Source organism: Cetorhinus maximus, chromosome 4 (assembly GCF_964194155.1).
Source record: "Cetorhinus maximus chromosome 4, sCetMax3.hap1.1, whole genome shotgun sequence".
Taxonomy (NCBI): Eukaryota; Metazoa; Chordata; class Chondrichthyes; order Lamniformes; family Cetorhinidae; genus Cetorhinus; species Cetorhinus maximus.
The window spans coordinates 120,479,693-120,497,949 of record NC_135882.1 but is presented as its reverse complement, the minus strand read 5'-3'; the positions used below and the strand labels follow the sequence as shown (position 1 = coordinate 120,497,949).

The following is an 18,257-nucleotide window of genomic DNA, read 5'->3' as shown; positions in this document are numbered from 1 at the left end:
AAGTAGATAAGGTGACCTAAAAGGCATATAGTATATTCCCTTTATTGGCTGAACCCTGGAGTATAAAAACAGGGAGGTTATACTAGAATCGTGTAGAACACTAGACTGTAGACAAGAGCACTGTGTTCAGTTCTGGTCACCGCATTACAGGAAGGATGTGATTGCACTAGGGAGAGTACAAAGGAGATTTAAGAGGATGTTGTCAGGAATGGAGAATTGTAGCTATGATAAAAGGCTGGGGTTGTTTTCTTTGGAACAGAGGAGGTTGACGAGGGATTTAATTGGGGTGCATAAAATTAGGAGGAGCCTGTTTAGAGGTTAGAGGAAGGATTTCCCTTAGCAGAGAGGTAGATAACTAGAGCCATAAATTTAAAGTAATTAATGGAAGGTTTTCACCCAGACGCTAGTGGGGATCTGGAACTTAGTGCCTGAAAGGGTGATAGAGGCAGAAATTCTCAGAACATTAAAAAAAACACTTGGATGTGCGCTTGAGGTGCCTAACCTAAAGGGCAATGGGCCAAGAGCTGAAGATGGAATTTGTGTGGATCGCGCTTTTTCCACCGGCATGAATATGATGGGCCAAATGTCATCTTTCTGTTCTGTAAATCCTTCTTTGTTTCTATGGTGGGTTAGGGGCAATGGCAAAGGAAAACTTTTGCTCTCAGCGAGAAATGTTAGTGTACTTTAATCACAGTGAGTGATACAAGGGCTGTATTTTTAAATGTTCTCTTCTAAGTGGCCACTGATATCGCAATAATATCAGCATATAATAACAGGATTGCATTTGCTTTTCTAACATAAGGTAAAACATTCTTTAACCGCCAGAGCACAGGGGAGAAGCATTTCGTTTAAACTAATTACACTTTGTCTATCTTTCCTGCCAAGAGACAGATAAATACAACGTCTGCATAATGAACGAAGAGTGCCTGTATCAGCCTCCAGCTCTCTGGGTTTTCGCCTTGATACAGTACAGTACTGAGAGAGGACTGTGCCAGTTTGTGGAGGGTAGCTTGATCGTCAGTGCGCAGACTCGCTGGAGGTTCCCTGTACTGTTACACTCGAGTTCAGTGGTTGGAGCCAGTGAAATTGCTCAGGAGCGATCCGCAGCACAGAGCACTCCCGCTCTCTGTCTCCCTTTGATACAGTCTGGTTCTGTCTCCAGCCACAGACAGCTCCCTTACAAATGAGCGGCTCCTTCTCTGAAAGATGGCAAACGGGTTTACAAAACCTTTAGCCACATTGTACAAAGGAAGACAACTTGCATTTGTATATTCTGGTGCGTTTTATTTGCAAACCTTGCTTTGGATTATTTGTTCCGTTTGCGGAGAGGAGCAGCCTTTCAGCGTGGAGGTAAGTTTGCAAGACTTCTTTTTCTGTACTGATTCGAGTATTGCCTTTGAATTCGCTGACGCTCCGATACAGTACTATATACACACTGGGATCACCATAAATGACTAAAGTAACAACCAAACATGTTTTTTTCCAGTATATAAATCGTTTATACTTGCTTGGAAAATATGTTTTAATATTTTTATTCCTTTAAATGCTAAACGAAGATGATCTCATATCTTAGAACAGTATTCATCTGAGTACAGCGATGTTCAGTTTATTATAATTCTTCGGAATATAAAAACGAAGGCGACAGTGCAGTCTTAGTGCGGTGCGAAAGGACTTGTCCGGAGGGATTTTTCCAAACCAAAGGACCTTTATCCCCTGACTTGGTGAATGCCGCTTTCTCGAGCAGTTTTGTGGAGCCAATGTTTTAGTTGATGATTTATTATTCATTACCCAGCCAATGAGAATAAAGGTGTTTGGGGACTGGATACTTTCTACTCAAGGCAGAGTAGCATCTTTGAGCCATCACTGTGTCACAATCTCACTTTCCCGCTCCTCAAGCCCCATCATAGCCCGGCTCCTGTGACTCTTCCTCTGGGATTCTGACATTCCTCCAGTCGGAGGTTCCCCTGTGGAAACAAACGGCTGTATCCCAAGCAAATCATTATTAGTTGGTGTGCCTTTCTTATATTTCTAAAGGTTGCTTGTAGACATCAGAAAGAGACCAGTTGCAATCAGCACATACGTAACGATGATGATATAAGTCCGCAAACTTTATTGGCTCTCTATCCAAGCCCTATGTTCCCGGCTCAGTTGGTGAGCCAAATCACAACGACCTCTCCTGGTGTCGCTTGCCGGTCCCTCTCAATCCTTATACCATGTACACGTTACATTCATTTTTTTAAACATCCAAACTTTGATAAATGGCCAAGTGACGGGTCACTTGGAGTTCAGCCCCTTTCTTGGAGCGCATTTCTGGTTCCACCGACCGCCCTGGGATTTGATGGTTGAATACAGATATATCCTTCAGGAGATTCCGCCCTTCATTATCAGTTCGCTTTTTTTTTAACGCGTCTCTTATTTCTCGCCCTCGATCCGACATTCAGACCAAAAGGCTGGAAGTTGCATTCATCCTCCCGTGTCAAGGTGTCTCGGGTGTGAAGCAGCGCTGAGTGCGGGCATTGGCCGGCCAACTGCAGCCGCCTTGCCAAACGAACGCCAGCTCGAACATTTCGCTTCCTAAAAAGTAGCCAGCAACCCCAGTGTGACTTTTCAGGGCAGCTCGGAGTATCAGCAGGGCTTCCTCAGCATTGCTAACTGCTTTGTATTTGGCTTGTTTGACGGTGCAGTGTTAATGGACGATAAATCAGACCAAAAAAGTTTAGAGAGCCTACTTAAGAATCTCCTGTCAAATATATTGATAGACCAATAAGTTTTGAGTTATCAAATATTAATGTCAAGAGCTGAATTTGGAGAAGTATAATGATTGCGTCGTTTTGAAATAACACTGAGATGCCTTAATTTGCCATCACACATTTTGGAATTGATGCAGTTTTAGTGGTTTATCAATGGTCACGTGAAGCAAAATTGAGATTGCTGGGTGTAGTAAATATATGTATATATAGCACAATTTTCCTCTCACTATAATCACCGTCAATAATTCTCTGCCATAATTACTTTTCTGGGGGTCACAGCATGATAATTGTAGGTATTCCAAGGCAGCAAGTAGACGGGCATTTCAGAGCGAATAAACCATGCTGCTATCATCACAACATTACTGGAGCGGGAGCTGGAATGGCCTTGTCTTTCAGGAACCACTCCTTTTCTGACTGTGTGACTGAGGGCGGAGGGAGGACAAACAAAAGTGAAGGCCTCGGGGCACTTCAGCTCTGTTAAGCAAGGGGTTCAGCATGTTTTCAGTACAGTTTCTATAATTTATTAAAATGACTTATGTTTACTGGAAAATTCTTTAATGACATAGTTTGTGGACTGTTAACAATCAATTGGTGGGTTATTTGCTTTTTCATCATATATGGTGTAAAACTCTGTATCAGAGGCCATTCAAAAGGGAGTGCCTACCTTGTATGCGATCAACTAGTACTGGCACTATGTCGCTGAGGTTGACAACTCAGCTTGGAGGCAATCTGGAAGTTTGATCATGTGACATTCTGACCACATGACATCTGACCATTTAATGCCTGGTGGCTTGACATCTGATCATATGATATTTGATGTCATGACACCTGATCACAACTTCTGGAAAAATTATAAAGTTGGACCCCTGTAAGTGCATGATTTGTTCATGGGTTTGTGCCCACAGCTGCTGTGCGAGAAGTTTCAAGAACCAGGATGCCACCCATGAGCAGGTGAAAACTGAGTGCAGGGAAGTAAAGAAACTGAGGATAGAGAAATGAGCGGATTGAATAAAGGGAAGAGGGGAAATCATGGGCAGGGAAGGGGGAGAGTGGGAGCAGGGAAAATGGGAGATTGTGGGTAGGGAAGCAGATCTCTTTATATCCTTCCTTTTCAAATATTTATATTATATATGTCTAAATATATTATATAAAAGATCCTATTCCTTTTGACATGAAGTGCTTGTCTTAACCTCAATAACCACATGTTAGGGAAGTATTGAACAGCTAATAGCCCTCATCAAAAAATGTCCTTTTCTTTTCACTCTTGTTGCTTCCATTGAGAATCCTTGCTTCCATTTCCTACTTCCTATTTTCCCCCAATGAAAATAATCTTCTTCTACTTAACCCCAGTATGCCCTCTGGGTTTCACTTACTTTGTGGAAAATGCTGGTCCCACGCACACCCACAATCCATTTTTCCTTAGGCCCCCAATCCCCTGACCCCCAATCCCCTTATCTCCCATGATCTCCCATCCCAAATTTTCCATCTCTCCATTTGAGTCCCCATTCCCAGTTCCCACCTCTCTCCCAAGATCCTAAATCTCAGGATCTCTCTCTCCCTCTCTCTCTCTGCCTCAAGTACACATTCCCCAGTCCCCCTTCCCCAAATCCCCATTTCCATGTCTCCATCTTTCTCCCAGTTTCAATTCCTAATCTTCATCTTTCTTTCCGATCCCCATTCCTCAGTCTTCCCTTGATCTCCCAACCTCCTCTCTCCCTCCCAATCACATGCCACCCACTTGCAACCGATTTCAGAGACCGCTTATTTTCAGGCCCCTCCGCAACTTTAGAGCTCCCAAGTTCAGAGATTCCCCAAATAAACATTTGCCAATCCTGAGCTCCCTATTCCTGACTGTCCAGTCCCCGTTCCATTGCACTCCATGTGATCCTGGCTGTCTGTAGTGATGGTTGGGTGATGTCACTGAGCCAGAGGCTTTAGCAACAGCTGTGATATCATTGAGCGAGGGTTGGGGGATGAAGATAGACACACTGGATAGAAAATTTAAATTGCTGATCTCCTGGGCTGCTGGAGACAGAGGTTGGAAGAGGCAGCCTTGGCTTCAGGAAAGTCTTGGTTATTCTGGGAGGACTGGAAACCCTATTGCAACGTGGCATTAATGCTGTTTTGTTGTGCTGGCAACTTGCACCCAGGCATCTGTCAATGTCAAAGGCAGAGTAGAATGGCCTACATTTGTGTCACCTTTTGATTTTCCTTTTTACTTTGTACAAAGCAATGCTGGGCCCTTAACTTACAGTGACATCAGAAATTCAGGGGAATAGAAAGTTTGAATATGCATTCCATTTTCTCATAGTGCTTTCCTTGATGCTGTAGCATACCACATTCCACAACAACCACCAAGCTGTTGTTACTACAAATTCATGAACCTGTGATAAAACAGGTCGATGGGCCGAATGGCCTACTTCAGTGCCCTAATAACTTGGTGATTCTATGACAACAATACTGTGAATGTATAAACTGGCTTTAGATTGTTCTTGATTTCCATCCTGCTCTCAGTTGTTATTTTACTAATTTTCTTCTCCTCTCTTCTGGTATTTAAAAGCCCGTTCTTTATGCAGGTGCTCTGGATGGGAGTGTTGGTGAGCTGTTTAGCTGCAGGTTGCTAGAAACACATCACACCTGGCACCCAAATATGTGCACCATCTTAAAGGAGCAGGGGCGAGTCTCTGGACAGTGATCAGTAGCAAAAACCCCAAAATCAGCTACCTCGGCTTTACTGGCCTATAATCGTAGATTACCATATCACACAATGTATGTGCTGACAGAGCTATAGGGGAACATTCAATAATTCAGTGATTTTGTGTCTGGCACAGAAGGTCTGATGGTTACCATGTAAATAACAATCATTAGATAATTGCAGGTTCGTCAGTGAGTGGCACTTATATTTTCACCTCTACATGACCAAAAATGAAACTTTTGATTAGTCTTTTTCTTAGACAGTGCTTTGTGATTAAGGATGATTTGCTTGCGCTCCAATTCGATGGGTTCTGAGATGGCTGATAAGTCCAATGTGTGATCCGCAAACTATCACATGCAGGGCAGGTGGTACCCCAAGGGTTGGTTAGATGGGCTGCTAGAAGGTTTGTGCATTCTCTCTGACACCTTGACTTCATCTCTGCACATTCCCAACCACGTCTTTCGATGTGTTTGGTGCCTCCCCGAATGAACCTTCTCCATTTTGGTCGATCACAAGCCAGGGTCTCCCATGAGTCGGCAGGAATGTTTGACCTCTACAAGAATGCTTTGAGGACATCCCTAAAGCGTTTCTGCTGTCCTGCTGGGAGTCTCCTGCCACAACTGAGTTCCGAGTAGAGCAGTTGCTTCAGGAGTCTGGTGTCAGGTATACGAATGACATTTTCTGCCCAGCAGGGCTGGTTTTGAGTGATTAGCGCCTCAGTGCTGAGCATGTTGGCTTGGGAGAGGACGTTGCTGTTGAACCGCCCTTCTTGCCACCAGATTTGGAGAATGTTGCAAAGGCACTGCTTGTGGTACTTTGCCAGTACTTTGAGGTGCCTGCTGTGGGTTGTCCAAGTCTCTGAAGCATATAGGAGCATGGAGGATCACTGTTACTCAGTGACCTTAGTCTCAGGTTTGAGATCCTTGTCCTCAAATACTCTTTCCATCAGTCAGCCAAAGGCAGAGCTGGCACTTCGGAGTCAGTGATGAATTTTGTCGTCTATGTCTGCCCTCATGGAGAGGAGGTTCCCAAGATATGGAAAATGATCCACGTTTTCCAGGATCTTACTGTTGATCTTAACCGAGGTGTTTAATGAAAAGCCGAATTTCTCAAATGCTTCAGAGAAGGAGTTGACATTGACCTGGAGCTCAGTTTCTAAGTGAGCGCACACACAAGTGTAATGGAGCTCAACGACTGAGGTTGGAGTGACTTTAGTTTTGATTGAACAGTTTCTTATCTGTTTTGTAAATTATCTCCGTTCCTGTGGGTAGTTTGCTGTGGGTGAGGCACAGTATTACAGTGAGGAAGATGGCGAAGAGGGCTGGTGCAATGACACATCCTTGTTTGACCCCAATCTTCGTTGAGGTAGGGTTTGTGGTGCTTCCATTGGTGAGGATCACTGCTTGCAAATCATCATGGAATAGATGGGGGATGGTGACAAATTTACGAGGGCAAATTTGACAATTATGATGACAAAATTTGAAGAGGATGCTCTGTAAACCTTCAGGTTTGACAGAGTCAAATGCTTTTGTGAGGTCAAAACTCGTGACTTTGCAGGTAACAGTAATCAGACCTGTCTCCCTTCTTGAATATGGTCACAATCATGGTCTCCATGAGATCCCCCAGCATCCCTTTTCCTAGATGAGAGATATGAGGTTGTGCAGCGGTGTCAAGTGTGTATCTCTGCCATGTCTCAGAATATCAGAAGGGACCCCATCTACTTCAGTGATGTTACTTTTCAGCTGTCAAATGGTTTTTTGACTTCGGTCCAGACTGGGTGGTGTTGAGGCTGAGTCGGAGGGAGTTGAGGAAAGGAGTTAAGGCATTCAAATTGAAGACAGATTCTCAGCTGAGGAATTCTTCAAAATGTTCTGTCCATAGAGCATATACTGCCTCCCTGCCCTTGATGAGCTCCCCTCCATGTTTGGCCGTTAGCGGGTGGGCCCTTGATGCTTGGGCCTTGGATTGTCTTGACAGCGCTGAAGAAACCGTGCATGTTGTTTGTGTCTGAGTTGTTGGATCTCCCGCGCTATTTCTCCCCACCATTTGGTCTTTATGTCATGTGTTTTGTGCTGTTCTGCTGCCTTCAGCCACATGTAGGACTGCTTTTTTTTTGAGGTATGGTGAAGTTTCCAGTGTGCAAAAGTTTAGTGAGTACGCTCGATTAGGTCTTTTATCTCTTGGTCATTTCCGTCAAACCAGTCACGATGCTTCAACATAGACAGACCAAGGACCTCTTCATAGGTGCACGTTATGGTGGACTTTAGGGTCAACCAGGCACTATGAGCACACTGTAACTCCTGATGGCTGGAGGTTGAGAGGTTGGAAGTGAGGCACTGGCTAAAAAAGGGCTGCCTTGGTAGAACCTTTGAGGTCTTTGATGTTAAATTTCTTGCAGCATTTCTTCTGTTGCCGCTATTATTTCTGGACCAGGCTGATGGAGATGGTAGATCAGATAGGATGGTGATTAATCCAACAGTCGTCTGTACCTGTCATGGCATGGGTGATGTGGACATCTCTGCAGACCCTTGCTTGAACGATGACATAGTTGAGCAGGTGCCAGTGTTTGGACTGTAGGTGTTGCCATGAGGTCTTGTGCTTGCCTTGCTAGGAAAACAGGGTGTTGGTTATGGCAATGTCATGTTCGAGACATTTCGTCGGGCTCCATTGGATTTTGTTTTCCCTACTCCGTCCTTGCCAATCACACCCTTCCAGAGATTTGCAATGGTTCCGACCCTGGCATTGAAATCTCTGAGGAGGATCAGTTTATCGCTTATTGGGATTTAGGCTAGGGATTGCTCAAGGCCAGTGTAGAATCCTTGCTTGTCCTCATCTGTTGCCTCAAGTGTAGGAGTGTATGCGCTAATGACAGTGGCATGTTGATTCCTTTTTAGAAGGAGCCGGGCAGTCCAGTCACAGGGGGAGTCAATGAGGCTCCTGGCAAGTTCATTTTTAATGGCAAAGTCCACCCTATGGTGGTGTAGTACCTCTACTGGCAGGCCCTTCCATAAAAAAAAAGGTGTATCCGCTGCCTTGATCCTTCAGCTGACCTTCTCCTCCACGTTGTTTCTCACTTAAGACGGTAATGTCGACGTTGAGGCATCTGAGTTCCTGAGCTATGATGGCAATTCAGTGGTTAGGCCTGCCACTGGTGGGATTGTCCATGAGGGTCCTGACATTCCAGGTCCAAAACTTAATTTTGATGAGTGGAAGGTGCCTGTGCGTGATTTTTTTTTAAACGTGAAGTGATCATTGCATACTGGCTATAGTACGATGTTGGCAGAGCATGGCTTTAGTCTATTCCAAGGGGGTTCCAAGATGATTGGAGGCCAGGCTGTGGAACATTAGCATGGCCTGTGCATGATTAAGCAGAGGTGTATCTTTTGACCAGTAGAGTAGTACAAACATCTGATCTCTAATAATGACATAAACTAGGTGATCAGAACATTTTTATCAGTAATTATAAAGGTTTTTCCCATTGTTAATACAACTAAAGATTGCGTGTTTTTGTACAAGAAAGTTTGCAGATAAAGATGTCTTACTTGATGAAAATATTCCATTGATTACTTTTAACTACATAGAATATAAAACTGGAAAGCATACTGCTTATTCAGCACTCTATTCATTACTAATATGGAATTATGGAGGCTTCTTTATCGGCGCTGCTTTTGTCTTTCTGCAGGAACATCATTAGTTGTATTTTGCTAAGTGCGCATGGAGACATATTCAAATTAAACTGTATTAATCAGGATGATGGCACTGAAAATATTGCCATATGTTGTTTTCTTCAAGCTCTGTAAAGTGTCACATGCATTAATTCAAATATCAGTGTTTCTGACACCAGAAACATCAAGCATTGTAAAACCTTTTTGTTTACTTTATTTTCTTCAGTGATTTATAATCTCATTAAAATTAATATGGTATATGATGTAATATACAGATTGCCTCCTTGCAATTCTTGTACAATTCCTATAATTATAAATTGGGTGCATATTTCAGTTATGATAAGATGTTTTGTATTTTACTGGACTGACTGTTAAAACATTTAAAGTTATGTCATACCTTCAGGTTTAAATGTCAAACTTAACTGACCGAAAATGGACTTGGGTGAAATAAGCATAAAGTAGAAAGTGGGAAATTGTCATTGAATATCACTCTTGGGATCACTGAAGTGACTGATAGTCAATCTAGAAATCCATCCGGCTGTGTTCTTGCATTATTCGTCAAAGGAAGGGGAGCATGCTTCATACCAAATGTAACACATCAAAAGGTATATTTTCTAGCAAAAGAGCTTATTATGAGCAGCTATTCATAAACCTATAGTAACCTGGAGAGAAGGACGGCCCTAGTCTATGTGTCATGAAATTGTAAGCGCTTAAGTAAATGCTTTATGGTGTTGCTGTTCAGAGGCTGGAGCAATTTTTCTTCCTTGATTGTTATATTTAGAGATGGCGGAGATAACTCTTTCACGCTCATACTACTGAAAGATTTCAATTATTTTCAATGGAAATTCACTCTCAGTTTCAATTGCTTTGAGTGAAAAACAGGCACCATAATGGGAGTTGTTCAAGTTATTGCTTCTGCAAGTGAGAAATGGGATTGGATATATTTTAGTGCAATGAATTCTAAAGATCATTTTAGTGCCATTTGGTTTTGAATATTTGTATGAATTGTTAGTTAATTTGTGTTCCTTAGATGGTGCAGAATGTTAGTGCTGAGGAATGGATTTTGCACCCCACTCTGCATCCACTCCATGCACCCACCCCACCTCCCCTGACCCCTCACCACTGCTGTAAAATGTTGTGCCCAGTATCAGCATTAGACATTCTCAGGTCAGGTACATATGCAATAGTATCATATGGTATAGTAAAGTACCCAGACTCAGCCTCAGCAATATACTTTAACATTTTCATTCTTTTCCGCTATTGCGTTTGTGTGAATTTTACTTTTTGACACAACAGCCATCCTCATTAGATGGTATGGATTCCCAACTAGGCTGGCACTGCTAAAATATGCACATAAGAGTAATAGAGCCATCAGACTAGGGAGGTTTCAATTTTAACAGTTTGAGCTAGACTCAAACCAGATCCCATGAGTCAAAAAACCTATTGCGCTACCTAGTATCCACGGTTATCATCTTTCATTTTTAGAGTCATTGAAAGGAGTCTCTTTAATTGAGTATTTCTGTTCTTTTTATAAACATATTATATTATCTGAATTTCAGTCATTTCTGCTTGGTGTTTGTGGAAGTGTCACATGAAACTAATGCCGCAAGTGTTAGTTTCATAGGCATTGAGAGCCAAGTAGTCAGATACAATTACAGTAGAGGCTCATTGTTACCATGAAGATCCTTTCATCCTGATTATTCACTAATTTTGCTTTACAGACCAAGAGGCCTTCAAACTTTTGAAGTGTGCAAAGCTATCTTTTCAGACAAATCTTAGTCAAGATGATTTTTTTACATGTTTAGCATTATCAATACTACGAAGAATTTGTGAAATAGGCCAAACTACAAGATATCCCTAATTTGGAGCAGTCATAGTTTAAGCTAAATTGAACCACACTTTCCTGTTTCAGTGCTTTATAGTGGCACAGGTAGTTTTTCAGTTGAGGCCTGTGTGATAGCAGTGGCGCATGATCCATGGAGAGGTGAGGACCCAGTAAATAGATTTTCAGAGGGAAATGCTGTTATTAAGGATGAAATTGAATTATCAGTAGAGAATAGAGAGCCAAAAAAGGTTTCTAGGAGGCCTGTGATCCTATCAGAGATAAATCAAACCCAATATGAAGCATTTTATTGTTTAAAGACGTTGTAACTGATTTTACAATGTTCACGTGGAAAATAAGTTGCCTTGTTTATTTCGACCCAAACGTGTAGGTAGTCACAGCTTGGGGCTGGATTGTGACAGAATAATAGGCAGGTTGCTACAATCAATAACAGACTACAGAGTATTGATGCTGCAGAGTTATGGGGCTGTTGTAAGTACAAAATGTTAATAGCTAATTTCATTGTTTAGCCCACACAGCATTAGAATCTTATATGTGTTGGAGGAGTTGCAATTCATGAATCCTGGGAGCTCAGTACTGAAGAAATTCCAAATCTAACACACCAGCAGTCATATTAGCTTTAGTAATATTCAACTAAAAATATGCATAGCATTATTTTAAGGACTTTAGTATGCCTTGACAATTGTCACCACAGTCAGTTATCTCTGGATTAACTACAGCTTTGGTCAGACAGCTCACTCAACATTTGAGAGCCCACTAGCCTTTCTGTTGGTGCCACATTTCAGTCTGTTGCTTTCTTGTCGTGAAAATTAATTCATTTTAAGTGGCCAAATTGTAGCCAGTCAGGATTCTAGCCCCAGGATATGTTAATATTCTATAACCTAAATGTAATATAATCACACCTCACTTAAGTAGTGATAATTGCCTGAAGCACATGCTCAATTTCTGAAGGAGGATAGTGCAGCTGGATTGGGGATGTCATAAAATGCAAGCTGTCCTGATGTCATATTGGACTCAACCATAGTTTGTGGGGGGGTTTATAGGAGTGAATCATTATGCAGTTAACAGGTTAAATAAATAATAGAATTGAATTCCAAAGACTGAAACTAAAGTATCAGTAATGGACTGTATGTGCACTGTCCCTTCCAACCGAGGATAGCACGGATGATTGACAGACTAGACCTTTGGTCTTGTCCTTCAGTTGTTCGACCTGTGCTCAATTTGGCAGGCATATACAGGCATGTCCATTAGTGTTTAAATAATTGCTGGCAAACAAGATAAAGCATTGCTTCAGATGTGAGCCACAGAACTGAAATTAAAAACTATCATTCATGCCAGTGAAATATCACTTAAAGGGTCAATGTTCTTTTGCAAGATGCTCTTATAAGACATATCTCCTTTGGGAATTACAGTGTTCCTGGTAATATTAACACCCCATCTCATTCACACATAAGGTCATTTTGATCATGTATTGGAAAGAAAGGTCATTAAAGTCAAAGCACTACCTGAAGAATCACAATGCAGCAGTGGACTACTAATATATGGAGTTAAATTATCTTTGGCACCACAAACATTTTCCAGCAATAATCGTGGTTCTTTGATGATGCATACTGTGCCTGTGCACATTTTGCCTCATTACCCCAAGATGTGTGCTTACCCATACTCCCCCCCCACTCCCCCCCCCCCCTCCCCCCCCCCCCCTTAAGAAGCCAACAGATTTATTTGTAGAGCTGTATTTTTTTTTATTCATTCACGGGATGTGGGCATCACTGGCTGGGCCAGCATGTATTTCCCATCCCTAGTTGCCCTTGAGAAGGTGGTGGTGAGCTGCCTTCTTGAATCACTGCAGTCAGTGTGGAGTAGGTACACACACACTGCTGTTAGGATGGGAGTTCCAGGATTTTGACAGCGACAGTGAAGGAACGGTGATATATTTCCAAGTCAGGATGGTGAGTGACTTGGAGGGGAGCCTCCAGGTGGTGGTGCTCCCATCTAGCTGGCACTTGTGTTTCTAGATGGTAGTGGTCATGGGTTTGGAAGGTGCTGTCTAAGGAAACTTGGTGAATTCCTGTAGTGCATCTTGTAGATGGTACACACTGCTGCTACTGTGCGTCGGTGGTGGAGGGAGTGAATGTTTGTGGATGTGGTGCCAATCAAGCAGGCTGCTTCGTCCTGGATGGTGTTGAGCTTCTTGAGTGTTGTGGGAGCTGCACTCATCCAGGCAAGTGGGGAACATTCCATCACAGTCCAGACTTATGCCTTGTAGATGGTGGACAGGCTTTGGGGAGTCAGGAGGTGAGTTACTCATCGCAGGATTCCTAGTCTCTGATCTGCTCTTGTAGCCACAGTATTTTTGCGGCTAGTCCAGTTCAGTTTCTGGTCAATGGTAACCCCCAGGATGTTGATAGTGGGGGATTCAGTGATAATAATGCCATTGAACATAAAGGGATGATGGTTAGATTCTCTCTTGTTGGAGATGGTCATTTCCTGGCACTTGTGTGGCACAAATGTTACTTGCCATTTGTCAGCACAAGCCTGGATATTGTCCAGGTCTTGCTGCATTTGGACATAGACTGCTTCAATATCTGAGGAGTTGCGAATGGTGCTGAACATTGTGCAATCATCAGCAAACACCCCCACTTTTGACCTTATGATGGAAGGAAGGTCATTGATGAAGCAGCTGAAGATAGTTGAGCTGGGGACACTGCCCTGAGGAACTCCTGCAGTGATATCCTGGAACTGTGATGACTGACCTCCAACAACGACAACCACCTCCCTTTGTGCTAGGTGTGACTCCAACCAGTGGAGAATTTTGCCTCTGATTCCCATTGACTCCAGTTTTGCTTGGGCTCCTTGGTGCCACACTTGATCAAATCCGGCCTCGATGTCAAGGGCAGTCACTCTCACCTCACCTCAGGAGTTCAGCTCTTTTGTTCATATTTGAACCTAGGCTGTATTGAGGTCAGGAGCTGAGTGGCCCTGACAGAACTCTGAATGGGTGTCAGTGAGCAGGTTATTGCTAAGCAAGTGCCACTTGATAGCACTGTTGATGACCCCTTCCATTATTTTACTGATGATTTAGAGTAGACCGATGGGGTGGTAATTGGACGGGTTGGTTTTGTCCTGCTTTTTGTGTACAGGACATACCTGGGCAATATTCCACATAGCCGGGTAGATGCCTGTGTTGTAGCTGCACCGGAACAGCTTGGCTAGGGGCGCAGCAAGTTCTGGAGCACAAGTTTTCAGTACTATTGTCGGAATATTGTCAAGGCCCATAGTCTTTGCGCAATCCATTGCCTTCATGTGAAGTGAATCTAATTGGCAGAAGACTGGCGTCTGTGAAGCTGGGGACTTCTGGAGGAGGCTGAGATGGATCATCTACTCGGCACTTCTGGCTGAAGATTAAAGCAAATGCTTCAGCCTTATCTTTTGCACTGATGTGCTGGGCTCCTCCATCATTGAGAATGGGGATATTTGTGGATCCTCCTCCTCTAGTGAGTTGTTTAACTGTCCACCACCATTCACGACTGGATGTGGCAGGACTGCAGAGCTTAGATCTAATCCATTGGTTGTGGGATCGCTTAGCCCTGTCTATCACTTGCTGCTTATGCTGTTTGGCACGCAAGTAGTCTTGTGTTATAGCTTCGCCAGGTTGACACCTCATTTTTAGGTATGCCTGGTGCTGCACCTGGCATGCCCTCCTGCACTCTTCATTGAACCAGGGTTGATCGCCTGGCTTGTAATGGTAGAGTGGGGGATATGCTGGGCCATGAGGTTACAGATTGTGTTTGTGTGCAACTCTGCTGCTGCTTATGGCCCGCAGCACCTCATGAATGGCAGTCTTGAGTTGTTAAATCTGTTTCAAATCAATCCCATTTAGCAAGGTGCAACCGGTTCCCCGAGCTGTGCTCGAGCTTCTTCCTCGACCGTTAAGCGCGTGAGCCCTGGGCGAGGTTCCAGTGTCCGCAAACATCATGATAGAGGGTATCCTCAATGTGAAGGCGGGACTTCATCTCCACAAGGACTGTGCAGTGGTCACTTTTACCGATACTGTCATGGACAGATGCATCTGTGGCAGGCAGGTTGGTGAGGATGAGGTCAAGTATGTTTTTCCCTCACCGCCTGCTGTAGGCACAGTCTAGCAGCTCGATCAGTAGTGGTGCTGCCAAGTCACTCTTGGTGGTCATTGAAGTCCCCTACCCAGAGTATATTTTGCGCCCTTGCCACCCTCAGTGCTTCCTCCAGGTGATGTTCAACATGGAGGAGCACTGATTCATCAGTTGAGGGAGGGTGGTACGTGGTAACCATCAAGAGGTTTCCTTGCCCATGTTTGACCTGATGCCACGAGACTTCATGGGGTCCGGAGTCGATGTTGAGGGCCCCCAGGGCAACCCCCTCCCGACTGTCTACCACTGTGCCGCCACTCTGCTGGGTCTGTCCTTCCGGTGTGACAGGACATACCCAGGGATGGTGATAGTGGTGGGCATTATCTGTAAGATATGAATCCGTGAGTATGACTATATCAGGCTGTTGCTTGACTAGTCTGTGAGACAGCTCTCCCAATTTTGGCACCAGATGTCAGTAAGGAGGACTTTGCGGGGTTGACAGGGCTGAGTTTGCCGTTGTCATTTCTGGTGCCTAGGTTAATGCTGGGTGGTCCGAGCGGTTTCATTCATTTATTGAGACTTTGTAGCAGTTTGTTACCTGAGTGGCTTGCTACGCCATTTCAGGGGGCATTGAAGAGTCAACCACATTGCTGTGGGTCTGCAGTCACATGTAAGCCAGACCAGGTAAGGACAGCAGATTTCCTTCCCTAAAGGACATTAGTGAACCAGATGGGGTTTTACAACAATGGTTTCATGGTTCATTAGACTTTTTACTTCCAGCTTTTTATTGGATTCAAATTCTACCATCTGCTGTGGCTGGATTCGAACCCGCGCCCCCACAGCATTACCCTGGAGCTCTGGATCACTAGTCCAGCAACAATACCACTATGCTTTTGCCTCCCCACCATAATTTTATTCAAATTCAAAATAATGAGCGCAAGGCAAACTTGTGTCAGTTTGGGTGTTTCCAATTTCTTCCCAAATTCAGACTTGAATGACATGCATAGCCCACTGTGGTAAGAGTAGCCTCTGAGCTGATTACATGACTCAAAGAACTGAAGCTATATTTTAGAACTGATCTCAAACAAAATAGGAAGCTAGTAAAAATAGCCCTAAGTGGACAGTCACTTGCAACATTGCACATAAAGAAACTATATTTTTGCACTGCAAACTCTGTTTCCTAGCCATCGACTCCATCCATCTCCCTAGCAACTGTCAGAGGCTGAAACAAACCATCAAAAACCTGGGTGTTGTATTTGACCCTGAGCTTGGTTGACCTACTTTCTTTCATCCTGCGTAAACTTGTGCTCATCCAAAACTCTGCTGTCTATATTCTAACTTGTGTAAATTACCTTCTCCTAACACTCCTGTGCTTGCTGATCTACATTGGTTTCCAGTTTGGCAATGCCACAGTTTTTAAATTCTTGCTTTCAAACCCCTCCATGCCTTTGCTTCTACCTATCTCTGTAATCTCCTCCAGCCATCCGAGATCTCTGCTCTCCTCCAGTTCTGGCCTGTTGAGCATTGACAATTTTAATTAATCCACCATTGCTGGCTATGATTTCAGCTGCCTAGTCTGTAATCTCTTTAATTCACTTCTAAGCCCTCTACCTCTCTACTTCTTTTTTCTCCTTTTAAAGCACTCCTTAAAACCTACCTCTTTGACCAAGCATTTTGTCATTTGGCCTAACACCTCCTGATGTGGCTATGTGTCAAATTTTGTTTGATAATGCTCTGTGAAGTGCCTTGGGATATTTTACTGCCTATGTTAAAGATACTATATAAATGCAAGTTATTGTTATTTAGATGGGGCTTCCACCAAACTTGCACCAAAGTTGCAGCTGCCAACTGAATTTTATGACCAGAATTTTCCCGTCGGCGATTTGGGAGCGGGGCCCACTCGCCGACGGGAAAATGACGCGGGATCACATCGTGAGGAACCCCCGACGTCATCCCGGTCCCTTTAAATTTTCAGGAAGGTAGGCGGACAACGAAATCAGCTATTTGCCCGCCGACCTATCAATGGCCAATTGAGGCCAATGACAGAGTAATTAAGATAATTAAACGCCCTGCCCGCCCAACCTTAAGGCTGGCGGGCAGGCCAGGAGCCCCAGCGGGCTTCTGATAATACATGAAACCTCATCCACTGGCAGGATGAGGTTTCATGTTCCTTTTTAACAACTTTAATAAATGTAATGTTATATTTATTAACATGTCCCATCTCGTGTGACATTGTTACATGAGGGGGACATGTTAATCATATTTTTATTTTTCTATTTTTAAAGTTTTTTAGACTGTCACTAATCTCCCTGAGACAGCACTTAGTCTCAGGGAGCAGTGCGCGAAAGAGCGCACTTTGACAACTGGGGATTCCCCCCCACCCGCCCCCTGCCCTGCACACACTTCCTGTCAGGCAGGCCGTTAAGGCCCGCCCACTCAAAATGGTGGCAGGGCCCGTTTGGGCGGCGGGGGTCAGCTGTCTGCCCACCACCGAGCCAGGGGGGCCTGCCCACCCACCTATGTTTTTTTTGACAAACAGCTACTTTCAAAATGAATTTTGAGTGAGCAGGAGTGTAGGGTTGAACAATAAGGCTCACAGGAAGAAAAGTTTAGATTTGAAGTGCCAAAAGGCTATTTTTGTGCTATCTGTTATCCTGGCTAAGATCACAAATTCAATGCAGACTTAGAGCTGAAGTTGGAACCTTCTGCTCTGCCACCCAAAATAGCGCCTTTATCCATTTGACCATCAGTAAAGCTAATTGCTTCCTCTTTGACAAGTTGGCCCAGGTACAGCAATTTTAATTTGTAGATTCCTTGCAATATGCTGTTCAGTATAATTGTTAGCCTGAAACTACAAACTCTTTTCGCAGTAACAGTTCAGAGCCTTAGAGTTTGTAAACTGAACAACGGAAAACTGGATAATCCAGAAATGTAGTTTTAACCTTGTGTTATACTATAATAGAAATATAATTTATTTTACCAATGTGTATTTTGCTGTCTGAGCTTTGATATACAAGCTCTTTCTTTTACTGAGGCCACTAAATGTAACAAATATAAGTAACACACAGCCCACGAGCTGAATCTATGGAACTACACAATAGGGCTGACCCAACAAAGTGCCATCAAATTTGTGGAGGTTCACAGTAGTTTTCATTGTAGCTTGCTTTCTTCTTACGAGACTCCATGTGTATCAATGCA

General features: G+C 43.6%; 1 protein-coding gene across 4 annotated transcripts in view; it reads left to right on the top strand.

Annotated features, from left to right (window-relative positions):
- The first annotated feature begins 874 nt into the window (after positions 1–874).
- Positions 875–18,257, top strand: part of mmp16a (matrix metallopeptidase 16a (membrane-inserted)) — a 280,337-nt gene continuing 262,954 nt past the window's right edge. The window contains exons 1-2 of one of the 4 annotated variants that reach the window (XM_078540701.1): positions 1,258–1,350; positions 11,324–11,424. In XM_078540701.1, the coding sequence (XP_078396827.1) occupies positions 11,401–11,424 (24 nt within the window). In that variant the 5' untranslated portion in view covers positions 1,258–1,350; positions 11,324–11,400. Of the gene's footprint in view, positions 1,351–11,323; positions 11,425–18,257 lie in introns of those variants that run through there. The other 3 variants (XM_078540700.1, XM_078540705.1, XM_078540703.1) reach the window with 3 other exon arrangements.